At 40.3% G+C, this 15,647-nt stretch overlaps 1 protein-coding gene across 1 annotated transcript in view; it reads left to right on the top strand.

Moving 5' to 3' along the window:
- Window positions 1-15,647, top strand: part of POLK (DNA polymerase kappa) — a 38,430-nt gene that overhangs the window by 21,117 nt on the left and 1,666 nt on the right. Inside the window, exons 9-16 of the mRNA XM_081315555.1 lie at window positions 4,498-4,622; window positions 5,267-5,433; window positions 5,987-6,019; window positions 7,537-7,630; window positions 8,955-9,126; window positions 10,235-11,059; window positions 11,605-11,656; window positions 11,773-12,696. Of these exons, the coding sequence (XP_081171681.1) occupies window positions 4,498-4,622; window positions 5,267-5,433; window positions 5,987-6,019; window positions 7,537-7,630; window positions 8,955-9,126; window positions 10,235-11,059; window positions 11,605-11,656; window positions 11,773-11,857 (1,553 nt within the window). The 3' untranslated portion in view covers window positions 11,858-12,696. The remainder of the gene's footprint in view (window positions 1-4,497; window positions 4,623-5,266; window positions 5,434-5,986; window positions 6,020-7,536; window positions 7,631-8,954; window positions 9,127-10,234; window positions 11,060-11,604; window positions 11,657-11,772; window positions 12,697-15,647) is intronic.

Raw genomic sequence — 15,647 nt, 5'->3', positions numbered from 1 at the left:
CAAATTTTGCACATGGAAGTTGATAGGAAATCTCTAAGCAACTTAGATAGGAAAGTACAATTGGTGCTCAAAATCCTTAGTATTCGTGCAAACTAAATGGGATCAGAGCAGCAGTGAGGAAAGAGGTTTTGGGCTAGTGGTAAACAGTTTAATCAAGGTGTCAACACAGTGTACATTCATTTATGTTAGAGTTAATAAGAAATGGTATTAAAAATAGAGACATCAATATATTAACACCTTTAGAAAAATCAGTGGTGTGAGTGCATCTGGAATATTGTGTGCAGTTCTGGCCACTGTATCTTAAAAAGATATGATGAAATTATGCAAAATGCCAAAAAAGCTTAAGACATTGAGAGGGAACATGGCTGGGCAGGGACAGGAGCCTCTTTTCCAAATTTAACAAGAGGCCCCTGGTGTGTTTCTTAGCGAAATATTTTGTGGGGTTAGGGAGGGGGGGGTGGGTTTACAGGTACGGTTGGAAACTAGGGGGGTTCCACCTACCATTTCTCAGACCAGGTCGGGGATCGGTCGCGCCGTGGTGGGGGTTGAGCTGGGGGCCTACGGGGCCCCGGAGCGGGGTGTGGGATTGCCTATTCCCACGGCGGTAGGGAATGGCCGCAGGTGTATGAACAGAGGGCCGTATCAATATCCGGGAGTGCGTCCCCGCTGTCTCCAAGCGGTGATGCGCTCCGACCCTCTGATTTCAGCCCGTGGTACCGGGAGCGAGGATGAGCAGCCACCTGAGCTCAGGCTCGTGTATTTCAATGCCAGGTCCGTAATGAATAAAGCACCTCTCATTCGGGAGCTGATTGAGGAGGAGCATGCGGACCTGGCTTGCATTACAGAGACCTGGTTGGGCCCAGAGGGCGGTGTCCCCCTGGTTGATCTTTGCCCATCAGGCTTCCGGGTGCTGCACCAGCCTCGGGCCCAGGGTAGGGGTGGTGGAGTGGCAGTAGTTGCAAGGGAGACCTTATGTCCGCGGGAGGCCACCATGGTCCAGATAGTCGGGTGTGAGTCCCTCCTCCTAGAGCTCAGTTGGGCTTGCTGCTGGTGTACGTTTCGCCTAGTCGCGTAGCAGCAGCCCTGCCTGAGCTTCTCGATATCCTCTCAGGGTTGGTGGTTGAGTTCCCCAAACTTATGGTTTTGGGTGACTTCAACCTACCATCCCTGGGGGGATCATCTGAGTTAGCTCGGGAGTTCATGGCTTCCATGACGGCCATGACCTGATGCAGGTTATTCAGGGCCCAACTCATGGGGCGGGTCACACGCTCGATATGGTTTTTCTATCTCGACGGTGGTTAGATGATCTCGGGGGGGGTTTCCCCAACTATTATACCCCTGTCATGGACCGATCATCATCTCCTGCGGTTGGTCTTCCGTTTTGCCACTCCCCGCCGTGGGGTTGCTGAGCCAATAAGATGGTTCCGTCCTAGGCGCCTGATGGACCCTGAGCGGTTCCAGACGGCGCTTGGGCCCCCACCTGCCTCCTTTGCTCACAGCTCGGTCGATGCCCTAGTGGAAGCCTGGGAAAGGGCAGCCACAGAGGCACTTGACCAAGTTGTACCCATGCAGCCCTTGACCCGGCGCAGATCCCAATGGGCTCCATGGTTCTCCATGGAGCTCCGGGAGATGAAGCGTCGGAGACGGGGCCTACAGAGCTGTTGGAGATCCAGCCGATCCGAATCCGACCGGTTACGACTAAGGTCGTTTACGAGAACTTATCTCGCGGCGATGAAGGCGGCAAGGTCTAACCACTTTGCCACCCTCATTGCGTCCGCAGATAATCGCCCGGCCGCCCTGTTTAGAGTAACTCGCTCTCTCCTTAATCAGGAGGTGAGGGAGGAACCCTTGCAGGGTCGAGCCGAGGAGTTTAGTTGATTTCTGTCGGACAAAATCGCTCAGATCCGGACTGGTCTGGACTCCGACTGGGCAGAGTCTGACGATGAGGATACGGGCAGCCTTGTCGATGTAATCTGGGAAGAGTTCGACCCTGTGACTCCTGAAGAAGTGGACAAGATCATGGGGAAGCTGAGCTCCACCACGTGTTTGTTGGACCCGTGTCCCTCCTGGATGACTTATGCGGCCCGGGATGGGACACGAGGCTGGCTCCAGGCAATGATTACTGCCTCTTTGAGTGAGGGTAGCTTTCCCGCTGCCTTGAAGGAGGCTGTGGTGAGACCCCTCCTCAAGAAGCCTGCCTTGGACCCAGCAATATTGAACAACTTTCGTCCAGTCTCCAACCTTCGCTTTCTGGCGAAGGTTGTTGAGAGCGTGGTGGCGCAACAGCTCCCTTTGTTCTTGGATGAAGCTGATTATCTAGACCCGTACCAATCGGGTTTCAGGCCTGGGTACAGCACGGAGACGGCATTGGTCGCGCTGGTGAATGATCTCTGGCGGGCTCGGGACAGGGGCTACTCCTCTGTCCTAGTCCTTTTAGACCTCTCAGCGGCTTTTGATACCATCGACCATGGTATCCTGCTGCGACATCTCAGGGGGTTAGGAGTGGGAGGCACAGTTCTCCAATGGTTCTCCTCCTACCTTCTGGGACGCTCGCAGTCAGTGTTGGCAGGGGGGCAGAGATCGACCTTGAGACCTCTCATTTGTGGAGTTCCTCAGGGATCAGTTCTCTCGCCTCTCCTGTCCAACATCTACATGAAACCGCTGGGTGAGATCATTCGTGGTTTTGGAGTTGGGTATCATCAATATGCTGATGATACCCAGCTTTTTATTTCGACCCCAAACCACCCCAGTGATGCCCTCGACGTGATGTCCCGCTGCCTGGAGGCGGTCCGGGTCTGGATGGGGAGGAACAGGCTTCGACTCAACCCTGACAAGACTGAGTGGCTGTTCGTGCCGGCATCCTGGGAAATTCCGATTATTCCATCTTTGGCCATGGGGGGTGAGCTATTACCCCCCGTAGATAGGGCGCGCAACTTGGGGGTCCTTCTAGATTCACAGCTCTCTTTAGAAGAGCATATCGGAGCTGTGACTAGGGGGGCCTTTGCCCAGGTTCGCCTGGTGCACCAGTTGCGACCCTATCTAGACCGGGATGCCTTGCGTACAGTCACTCATGCGCTCGTGACTTCTCGTCTAGACTACTGTAATGCTCTCTACATGGGGCTGCCCTTGAAGTCCACTCAGAGGCTCCAACTGGTGCAAAATGCAGCCGCGCGAGTTGTGCTGGGGGTCTCCCGATACTCCCATGCTACACCTTTGCTCCGCGAGCTGCATTGGCTGCCGGTTGCCCTCCGGGTGAGATTCAAGGTGTTAGTAATGACTTACAAAGCCCTACATGGCATGGGTCCGGATTACCTACGGCAACACCTGCGGCCGGCGTCAACTTCCCTCCGTCCAGTGCGCTCCCACAGAGAGGGCCTCCTCAGGGTACCTCCGATCAAAGAATGCCAATTGGTGGCCCCCAGGGGGAGAGCGTTCTCTGTGGGCGCGCCAGACCTATGGAACCGCTTGCCGGTTGAGCTCCGGACGGCCCCCGACCTCCGCTCCTTCCGGCACGAGTTAAAAATATATCTATTCGAGCAGTTCTGACCTGGTCTGATGGGTTAGGGTTGGGGTTTTAATATGTTTTAATACTGTTTTAAACTGGGCTAAATATTTAATCATTTTTTAACTTTTTTATTCTGCTTTTTTATATTTATTGCCCTGTACACCGCCCTGAGTCCTTCGGGAGAAGGGCGGTATAAAAATATAATTAAATTAAAAAAAATTAAAAAATTTACACTAACATTATTCATTATTCCTTTCCATATTTTCTGTCCTTGCAAATGAACCTTGCTTTTATGAGGATCTTAACAAACTCTATCCCATTTCAGTCATCCACTTGTTTCAGTTCATTCATTCATTCATTCATTCAATATATGTATTTGTTTTGCAGTTCAATCCTTGTTCTGTCTATATTATTGTTTTGTGTTGAAGTACACACTTCCTAAAGTTGCCAAGTTTGAAAAACCCTGGTCTATATGATCAAATTACTCATTTTACTCCTTTCATAGTGGTCACTCATTTTTTAATTTAGTCCACATTCATAGTTGATACGATGCAGGCAACAAAATGTTGGCTTGGAAAGTTTCTATTCTAGAGATCCTAGCTTACTTTTTTTTTAGCATGCTTGAGATAAAACTCGGTATTAGTTGTGCTTGTGGCATAATGGCCAAAATATGACAGAACTATCCAATATTATGACTGATATTATGACTTTGGAATAGTGGAATAGTGAGTGAGATGTATATATGACAGTTTGGTAACCTAGCCTCTACTTTCCTTTGGATAACCAAATAGTGTTATATTTAGCCACTTTAAGATGGGGCACCCACAATGCCTATGTTTTAATCGGACCCATGATCCTGCCACAAAAGTATTCTTTATACTCAAGGTTCATATCAAATCTGGATTACTATGTCTTTTACATAATATATAATTGAAGTGGGAAAGCTATAATTCTTTTTTGTTTCTATTTGAATTTTTTTCATTTAATTATAGGCATAGCTCCAAATATGATGTTGGCAAAAATGTGCAGTGATAAAAATAAACCTAATGGCCAATATAGAATCCCTCCAGAAAGAGATGCTGTGATGGACTTCATTAAAAAATTAGCTATTAGAAAGGTGAAAAAATACTTATTTAAAGTTACTACTTTTATGAATGTTGTGTTCAGGAAATAGTTGTTGTCTTTTGGTGTCTAGTTTTCTTATGAAAATTTTATCTGCTATATTTGCTGGCAACTGGCAGAAAAGTCACAAATCATGGTCATGTGACCACAGGACACTGCAACCAGTTGTAAATGTAAGCTTGTTGCTAACTGTCCAAAATGCAGTCTGCATTTTGGACTGTTAGTAACAAGCTTACATTTACAACTGGTTGCAGTGTCCTGTGGTCACATGACCATGATTTGTGACTTTTCTGCCAGTTGCCAGCAAATAAACGCCCATTCAGGAGGATAGATTGAGATTTACAACCATGTGTTTCATGTAAAGACTGTGTGATTTGCTTAATGACCGCTCAAAAAATCAGATACTGTCGCATAGTGCCTCACTTACATACGTCAGTGCAGAACAATACAACAAATTCACCAGTTATGTGCAGCAGTTTATCAAGCTATCTAATTATTTCTGTTACTTTTAAAAATGCTCAGTTTCCAAGGTGATAGTTAATAATAGTTGATAATGGGTTACATATTGAAACTGTTAAAATTAAGCTTTCACATTAAAACTTCCTGTTTCACTGGTATATATAATTCATTCTCATTTAGGTACCAGGCATAGGAAAAGTAACAGAGAAAATGCTAAAAGCTTTGGAAATAGAGACTTGCACAGAACTGTACCATCAGAGGGCTCTGATTTCTCTTCTGTTTTCTGAAACATCCTGCCATAATTTTCTTGAAATTTCTCTTGGCTTGGGTTCCACACATTTGGAAAGGTATTTTATATGAAATGTACTTATCCTTATTTTACTTGTTTTCTAAATATTTTATTAATAGGTTGCATTTCGCATGAAATTAATAACGGCCTCATTATTCAATGTTCTTTAATCTAGTCTTGTTTTTATTCTAATTCCTAATAGAATTGCAGAATCTTAGAACTTTCCCTCAATTCTCCTAAGATCCTTACGTCTAAACTAGATCACCTACATACGTGTAACTTTTTAAAAAAATCAGTGAAATTCTTCAATTTTCAATATTGAAAAATATTTTCAAATTGTTGAATAAATTCAGTTCCATCATGTTCTAATAAAAGATAAACTTTCTTATAAGGAGAGAGTGATATTGAACACATACAGAAAACAATGAGATTTACTAATATTTCTTACCTTTTCAGATAACTATTTTTTTCTGATTTTTAATCATTATTTTTCCATTGCTTTTTTTTTGCTGTGTGTGTGTATGTGTCTACTCATAAAATTTGACACTTACTTTATTGGGAGCTAACCTTTGAAATTTAGCACTCTTGAACATTCTTTCTTTTTTTTTAAGGGATGGGGAAAGAAAAAGTATGAGTACAGAAAGGTATGTACTCAAAAGTAAATCAAGTGCAAACATCTCACCTCTTAAATGCATTTAAATGTACTGTAAATGTGACCCCCCCCATGATGCAAGAGATACCAATACAATGCTAAAAATTTGCCAAATAATGTTTGGAGTTACCTGAATTATGGATTAGCTTATTTGTTTGTTCATTTGTTTATTATTTAAATGTATTCATTGCCCAACTCCAGTGGCATTCATAACCAGAAAAAACATAAACAGCTAAAACTCTGTCCACATAACAATAATAGATAGTTGCCAGTCACTAATTCTGCAAAGACAATTTATCCAAATTCTGGTACCAGCACACTTTCACCATCATCTAAAAGAGATACTGGTTCTTTGGAGATAAAAAAAAATACGTAATTCTAGCATAACTGAGCCTCTTTTGAGACATTCTTCTAGAAAAAATATTTTTTTCTATTAGAACAGTAATATCAAATATAATTACTGTGACTATGCTAAGAAGACCTAAGATAAAAATAGAATTTTCCCTCCATGTCTAGATATGCTGCTTCCATCAGTGACAGGCATCTGACACAGGAGAAAAGTTCAACTGATCCAAACAGAGGAAAACCTTGTTTTCATTGATTCCTTTCTTAATAAGCTGTCTGTACCTTGGAAAATCTGAAGAGTGTTAGGTAATCCTCTGAAATAGTGAAGGAGAAGGTACCAAGAAATTGTGATCATTCTCTTGACCCAACCCCTAGTAAGCTTTATGAGCAGAATTTCAAGTAGAATTAAATGTTGGATCTCCAAAGAACCAAAGTTTATTTTTCATTGTGCAGTTTTTTAAAAAGCAAAGTCATTATTGGATATTTGTAATAAATTAAAAGACTTAAACTGGATCAAGGCTAAATTTGTTATAATTAGATCCCATTGAAATAATTGTAAAAGCAATGTCTAACTTCAGCGCAAACTAAATGAGATAACTAGTCTTGATCCAATTCTAAATCTGACATCCACCATTAAATGGAAGCTGGACTGTCATATTAGTTCCAAAGCTTCACTTCCTTTTGATATGTTACCATAACAGGCACAAGAAATCATATTGTGGTCTTGATTTTTGTGTAGTAAGTATGTAGCATCTATTATAAGCTGAAACAAACATTTTTAATGCTGCAGTGAATTTAAATAACTGTTTTTGTATTTAGGTATTGTTCAGTAGATTTTGCAAATATTTTCTGCTTAGCAAAAGCAATAGCACTTAGACTTACGTAGCGATTCACAGTGCTTTACAGCCCTCTCTAAGCGGTTTACAGAGTCAGCATATTGCCCCCAGCAATCTGGGTTCTCATTTTACCAACCTCAGAAGGATGGGAGGCGGAGTCAACCTTTAGCTGGTGAGAATTGAACAGTCGAACTGCTGACAGCCAGCAGTTAGCAGAATTAGACTGCAGTACTGCATTCTAACCACTTCGCCAGCACAGCTTAGTTTAAACTTACTTGGATAATTTGTCAAGAACAGAACATGCTGAGATTTTCTTCACTCTTGGCAGGACGTTTAATGAAATAAGTGCATCAGAACAATACAAGTTATGTCAAGAACTCTGCAGTGACCTTGCTCAGGATTTGAAAAAGGAAGGACTTAAAGTAGGTAACTTTATATCTTCTGTAATTCTCCTGTTTATTAGTGTTCACATCCTCTGTGTTTATTGGTGTATTGTTTGGGGGGGGGAAATATTTGTCTGCATTCCTCTTGTTCATAGGAATTTAGGTAGAACATAATTTTATGCTGATGATGAAGATGATTTGTTAGATTTTCAGGCAGTCACTGGTTAAAAACGAGTTCAATTCCTAAATCTGTCTTTAACTTAAATTTAAAGTTGGAACTTGTACTTAGGAATGGACTGCCTATTGCTAAAAATGGTATATGGCCCCCATTCTCCTTCATTGAGCTGATCTTCCTCTTCGTCTTTACTGCAAGACACTACCCACCAGGAGGTTGGGGCTGTAGATCATTGGTAGGTGTTTGGCTTTTCATGTTGATTTCCCAGGTTTAATTCCTAGGTGCAAAATATTTCATTGAAATTCTGGAGAAATGTTAAATGGAATAATGGTTTGGACTCAGTTTATAGTAAGTTTTAGCATTTCTGTGCAAGAACATGGAGACTTATTTCTTGAACCATGAAACTTATAAAAAATGTTTGGTGTTGCCAAGTAAGCAACTGAAAATAAATAGAAGAAAAGGGATCTAGCAGTACACAAATGACTAACTCCCTTGAAAGTTCACTTCCCAACTCAAAAAATAAAGTCTCATGCTACTTTTTTCTATTTGTTTCAATCAAAAATTCTACTTGAGCATTAAAAATTAAGTCTGTTCCTATTTGTATAGATATGCTCTGGCTTTCTCTGTGAAGAACCAGAGTACAGAGAATTTTTGTAAGATTTAAACTGAACAAAACAAGACATTAAAATAATCAGTTGCTTAAAAGTCTTAAATATTATTATTATTATTTATTATTTATTTGACTTATATACCGCCCTATTCCCATAGACTCAGGGCGGTTTACAGGGCAATTAAAACCATACAATACAAAAGTTAAAATAAATTTAAAACAATTAATTAAATTTAAGCCCCAAAGTTAAAACTTTAAAACCCAATTAGAAACCCCTCAGTCTAGGCCAGACAGCTCAAAGAGCCAAGGTTTTAGGTCCCGGCGAAATGAACGGAGGTCGGGGGCAGTCCTAAGTTCCATAGGAAGTTGGTTCCAAAGGGCAGGCACACCCACAGAGAAGGCCCTCTCTCTGGGAGTCACCCGCCGGCAATCCTTCACCGGCGGTGCACTAAAGCGGCCCTCCCTATGGGAGCGCACAGGACGATGGGGAGTTAATGTCGGAGTTAATGTTATTATTAAGCTATTTCTGTGTCTCAGAATATAACAACTTCAGAAAAATTGTCTATTGTTTTTAATAGGCTAGAACTGTAACTTTAAAATTGAAGAATGTGAACTTTGAAGTGAAAACAAGAGCTAATACAGTACTTTCTGCAGTTTCTACTGAAGATGAAATATTTACTATTGCTAAAGATTTGCTTAAATCAGAAATGGAGAGTGTGGCCCCAGAACCTTTACGTTTAAGATTAATGGGTAAATATCATTTCACATAATTATGCTGATTACTGGTTTGTGTAATTAACTTATGTCAGTTATTGCTAGTTACTTGAGTGAAATGAAAGTTTTGATCAACATGCAATTGCTGTTAAACTTTCTTCTTATACACTAATATTATACATTTACAATTACATAGTTATTGAAAGTACCTCAAAGCAATATTGCTTCACTATTAATTGCTACAATATATGTTTAAAATATGATTCCTTTACTGTCTCCTTCAAAAAATAGTTGTATTCTTAACACTTTCCCAACATCAAAAGAACATTTGGTGCTTCACGTATTACTTCATTGCTTGTAGTTTGTATCCAGATTTAAGCATATGAAACTGAATGGGTAAAACTGTGTTTCTCTTTGTCTCCATCCCCACCATGACTCTTCTAGGGGTAGGTTGTGCAGTGGGGAATCATAGGAAAACAAGGTTGTACGACTAAGTAATTTATGTATTTCTTTAAATATATTTATATGGTTATCTATCTCACAACCATGACTTTGACAACAAAATGGATTAAAAGCAGCAACAAAAAATAATAACACAATAATAATACAGTGACATCTGTAGACAGTCTAACCCAGGTCATACTTCCACAGTAATGTCAACAATCATACAACAGGCTCACCTGAGGGAACGTCCTAATCTTCAGGGAGTTATGAAATGCCAGCAGGGTCAGGTGAATCTCGGGATATGGTCTTCCAAAGATACAGAAGACCTGCTTTATGGGTCCCACCAGATGTCTTAAGGATTGGAAGCCATAACATGCCCTCTAGGAGAGGGGATAGGACCTGAATGATATTTCCAAGGAGATCTGTGAAGTGGAAGGAGAAGGGAAGTCCAGTTCCACTGTATATGTTAAAGCTAGGCTGAAACCAGTATGCACAAGAGAATTCTGGGCAGAAGTCTGAAAGGTTAGTTGACCCATGTCTAAATTTGAATTGATTTAAGTAAGAATTTAGTGACCTCATTATGCATTCTTATACATGTCTATGTGAAACAGACTGCAATTCAGCATATGTTGTTTTGATTATATTTTTAAACAACTCTGATGTTCACTGATCCTTTTGTGGCTTGTCTATCATATTCCAGGTGTAAGAGTATCAGGTTTTTTAACTGAAGAAGAAAAAAAATGCCGTCAGAAGAGCATCGTTACGTTCTTAGGACAAGGAAAACAAGGCTGTGCTTTTAAGAAAGCTGTCAACATTTTCCCAAAAGTATCTGAAGGAGAAAGCTTTTTCAATAAAAAGAGAGCTACAAGAGAACAAACCAATCAAGGGATATTTTTAAATGAATCTTCAGACAAGAAGCATCTACAAGATGCAATGTCAACAATAACTTCAGGAGAACGAATAAAGGATGATGAACATCAGATCTTTATTTGTCCTATTTGCTTTGAAGAGCAGCAGGATAGCACTTTAGAAGCATTTAATAGGCATATTGATATGTGCCTTAGTGGAACAATAGAAAAAGAAAATGCAGAAATTACTGATAATAGCAAATCATGGAAAAATGATCCTCCTGTGGATATGGAGATAAAAGTTAAAATAAGTAAACCACCCGTGAATGAGCAGTCAACAAATATAGCTGATTGTGCTTCTGCAAGTAGCAAAGATGTTTTATCTAAGCACCTAGTTCATAAACAGAATGAGAATGGATGTGGTTTTCCCAATGCTTCGATATCTGAAATGCATGCTAAGGATGATTTGTCTTCTGGAGCCTTGTTAATAGATAAAAAAGAGTCAAATTGTTCAGGAAGCGATTTGCAAAGTTTTTCTGGCATTACTGAAAATGTTTTTGTTTGTCCAGTTTGCAACATAGAACAAAAAACAAAGGATCTCACATTGTTCAACAGGCACGTGGATGTTTGTTTAAACAAAGGCATTATCGAGCAGTTGACAGAAAATTCAGGTAATGGTGAGTATTTTACCAATCATTTAAATAAAACACTTTAAAGTTGTCTTTTTGGAATGTTAAATGAAGTGCAGAACGCAAATTTATATGAGGTTTCTATAAAGGAGTTGACTGTTTCTCCATTTTGTGTAGAAAGAGGCTGATGTTTCTTTCTGCAGATAAAGGTATTTTGTAAATTGTAACAAATTAGTTTTTAAATGCAGGACACATAAACATTGCTGGGTTCTTGTTATACACAGATTATGCAGGAGCTATGCAGCAGTCTGTAGTATAACTCATTTGTCACTTGTCATTGGAAGTATAGACCATCTGCATAATTGTTAAAAGAGCAAATATTTATTTTTCCTTCCCAAGCAAAAATGATAATAATAATAATGATAATAGGGGGCGAGAACAAGATAGCTATAGAAAAGTCTATAGAATGTCAGTTTCAGTGGAGGAGAAAAAAATAATAGTAGATGTTTTTGTTAATTTCCATTTGTTAATTATAATTATACTGGAATACATTTTTGCTTACAGTTTAAAAAAATAAGTAATTTTTCCCCCAGAAACCATGGATAGAGGACAATATAGTACAAATTTTTCAGCAGGAACAAAAAGGTAAGCTCTGAGTGAGTGTTAATAGAATGTTTATTTGAATATTTAGAATATATTAATGTTAAACATTTTGTTGCTGTGGCTGTTTAATTAGTAATATATGTTTTTTTTCTTTTCAGATCTGGAACAATAATTCCCCAATCAACATCCAAAAAAGCCAAGTCAGGCAATACTAGGTGCACTATAGAATCATTTTTCAAATGAACACAATAAATTAATTATTGTTATGGTACAGAGGCTTAGAATAAAATATGTCATTTGGACCATATGTATTATGTATAAATTATGTAACATTAAAGAATTATATAAAATTTTATATATTTATGATTATAGATTGTATATTACTTATGTATATTGCATATATATGATTTTGCACCAGCTAACCCTCCATTTTCTTTAAATCACAGCCTCATTTTAAAGAATGCATGAAATTTATAAACTTGACTTTTAAATCTGATAATCATATTGTTATTTGTTTAGGATTATCAAGCACATTTAAAAGCCAGTTTCAATGGCTATTATCTTCACAACTCTTAGATAGGAAGGGAAAGTGAAAGAATTTGGATTTTATTTTAAAATTAAAAGCTGTACTTTATAGATCCAGCACTATTATCTTACAGGCAGAAAGATGAAAATTTAAGACTTAATTTGCTTCCCTCAATTCTGTATAAAAATATTAGAAAATATGGAATAGTTAGCATCCAAAATTCAGACTCATTTCTGTACAGTCATGTAGCACTTCTAGCCTTTGTTAATTGAGGAATCTGTTGACTGTTCATTAGAGAACAAAACTTTATGTACTACATATAATAGATGATATTAGTAAAAGCAGGCTAAATAAACTTCATATTAATGACATATCCTGAACAGAGCTACTGGACTGGAATGTCCATCATTACATGAGTCATCACATGACTCTTCCTGATTTTATGACTGTTGCCAGGGTTGTTATGTGAGTCTGGTTTCCCCCACTGACTTTGCTTGTCAGAAACTGGCTGGGAAGGTCACAAATGGCAATCATGTGACCTTGGGATATCGCAACTGTTGTTAAATACATGTTGTTGTTGTTGTTAGTTGCGAAGTCGTGTCCAACCCATCGCGACCCTATGGACAATGTTCCTCCAGGCTTTCCTGTCCTCTGCCAACTTCTGGAGTCCATTTAAGCTCACGCCTACTGCTTCAGTGACTCCATCCAGCCACCTCATTCTCTGTCGTCCCCTTCTTCTATTGCCCTCAATCTTTCCCAGCATTAGGCTCTTCTCCAGTGAGTCCTTCCTCCTCATTAGGTGGCCAAAGTATTTGAGTTTTAGCTTCAGGATCTGGCCTTCTAAAGAGCAGTCAGGGTTGATCTCCTCTAGGACTGACCGGTTTGATCGCCTTGCAGTCCAAGGGACTCGCAGGAGTCTTCTCCAGCACCAGAGTTCAAAGGCCTCAATTCTTTTGCGCTCAGCCTTTCTTATGGTCCAACTTTCACTGCCATACATTGCAACTGGGAAGACCATAGCCTTGACTATACGCACTTTTGTTGACAGGGTGATGTCTCTGCTTTTTAGTGTGCTGTCTAGATTTGCCATGGCTTTCCTCCCGAGGAGCAAGCGTCTTTTAATTTCTTGACTACAGTCCCCATCTGCAGTGATCTTGGAGCCCAGGAAAATAAAATCTGTCACTACTTCCATTTCTTCCCCATCTATTTGCCAGGAATTGAGAGGGCCGGATGCCATGATCTTGGTTTTCTTAATGTTTAGTTTCAACCCAACTTTTGCACTCTCCTTCTTCACTCGCAACAAGAGACTCTTCAGTTCCTCTTCACTTTCTGCCATTAGAGTGGTATCATCTGCATATCTTAGGTTGTTGATATTTCTTCCAGCAATCTTAATTCCAACTTTTGATTCATCTAGCCCTGCCTTTCTCATGATGTGCTCTGCATATAAGTTAAATAGGCAAGGCGACAGTATACAGCCTTGCCGGACTCCTTTCCCAATTTGGAACCAATCAGTGGTTCCGTGTCCAGTTCTCACTGTTGCTTCTTGGCCCGCATATAGGTTTCTCAAGAGACAAATAAGATGTTCTGGTACTCCCATCTCTTTAAGAACTTGCCACAGTTTGTTATGATCCACACAATCAAAGGCTTTAGCATAGTCAATGAAGCAGAAGTAGATGTTTTTCTGGAACTCTCTAGCTTTCTCCATGATCCAGCGTATGTTGGCTATTTGATCTCTAGTTCCTCTGCCTCTTCGAAATCCTGCCTGTACTTCTGGTAGTTCTCGATCCACATACTGCTGGAGTCTAGCTTGTAGGATTTTAAGCATAACTTTACTAGCATGAGAAATGAGTGCAATGGTGCGATAGTTTGAACATTCTTTGGCACTGCCTTTCTTTGGAATTGGAATGTAAACTGATCTTTTCCAATCCTGTGGCCACTGTTGAGTTTTCCAAATTTGCTGGCAAATTGAGTGTAGCACTTTTACTGCATCGTCTTTTAAGATTTTGAATAGCTCAGCTGGAATACTGTCACCTCCACTAGCTTTGTTGTTGCTCAGCTTTTCTAAGGCCCACTTCACTTCACATTCTAGGATGTCTGGCTCGAGGTCAGTGACCACCTCATTGTGATTATCAGGGACGTTAAGCTCATTCTTGTATAGTTCTTCTGTGTAATTTTGCCACCTCTTCTTAATCTCTTCTGCCTCTGTTAGGTCCCTGCCATTTTGGTCCTTTATCATGCCCATTTTTGCATTGAACGTTCCCTTCATCTCTCCAATTTTCTTGAAAAGATCTCTGGTCCTCCCTATTCTATTGTTTTCTTCTATTTCTTTGCACTGTTCATTTAAGAAGGCATTCTTATCTCTTCTAGCTATTCTCTGGAATTCTGCATTCAATTGGGCATATCTTTCTTTTTCTCCCTTGCCTTTTGCTTCCCTCCTTTCCTCAGCTATTTGCAAAGCTTCCTCAGACAGCCATTTTGCTTTCTTGCATTTCTTTTTCTTTGGGATGGTTTTGGTTGCTACCTCTTGTACAATGTTGCGAACCTCTGTCCATAGTTCTTCAGGCACTCTGTCTATCAGATCTAATTCCTTAAATCTATTTGTCACCTCTACTGTATATTCAATGGGGATATGATTTAATTCATACCTGACTGGCCTGGTGCTTTTCCCTACTTTCTTCAGTTTAAGCCTAAACTTTGCAACAAGAAGCTCATGGTCTGAGCCACAGTCAGCTCCTGGTCTTGTTTTTACTGACTGTATAGAGCTTCTCCATCTTTGGCTGCAGAGCATATAGTCAATCTGATTTCTATGTTGACCGTCTGGTGATGTCCATGTATAGAGCCGTCTCTTGGGTTGTTGGAAAAGAGTGTTTGCTATGACCATCGTATTCTCTTGACAAAATTCTATCAGCCTGTGCCCTGCTTCATTTTGTACTCCAAGGCCAAACTTGCCTGTTATTCTGGTTATCTTTTGGCTTCCTACTTTAGCATTCCAATCCCCCATGATGATAAGGACATCATTTTTTGGTGTTAGTTCTATAAGGTGCTGTAGGGCTTCATAGAACCGGTCAATTTCATCCTCTTCAGCACCGGTGGTTGGGGCATAGACTTGGACTACTGTGATATTGAATGGTTTGCCTTGGATTCGAACTGAGATCATTCTGTCATTTTGAGGATTGTATCCCAGTATTGCTTTTCCTACTCTTTTATTGACTATGAAGGCTACTCCATTTCTTCTGAGGGATTCTTGCCCGCAGTAGTATACCTGATGGTCATCTGAATTAAATTCACCCATTCCTGTCCATTTTAGTTCGCTGATACCTAAGATGTCGATGTTCAGTCTTGTCATCTCTTGTTTGACCACGTCCAGCTTGCCTTGATTCATGGATCTTACATTCCAGGTTCCTATGGAGAAAAAATCTTTACAGCATCGGACTTTCCTTTCACCACCAGACATATCCACAGCTGAGCGTCCTTTCGGCTTTGGCCCAGTCGCTTCATTCTTTCTGGCGC

This window comes from Vipera berus (genome assembly GCF_964194415.1).
Source record: "Vipera berus genome assembly, chromosome: 2".
NCBI classification, from domain to species: domain Eukaryota; kingdom Metazoa; phylum Chordata; class Lepidosauria; order Squamata; family Viperidae; genus Vipera; species Vipera berus.
This window is presented reverse-complemented; position numbering and strand designations above follow the sequence as displayed.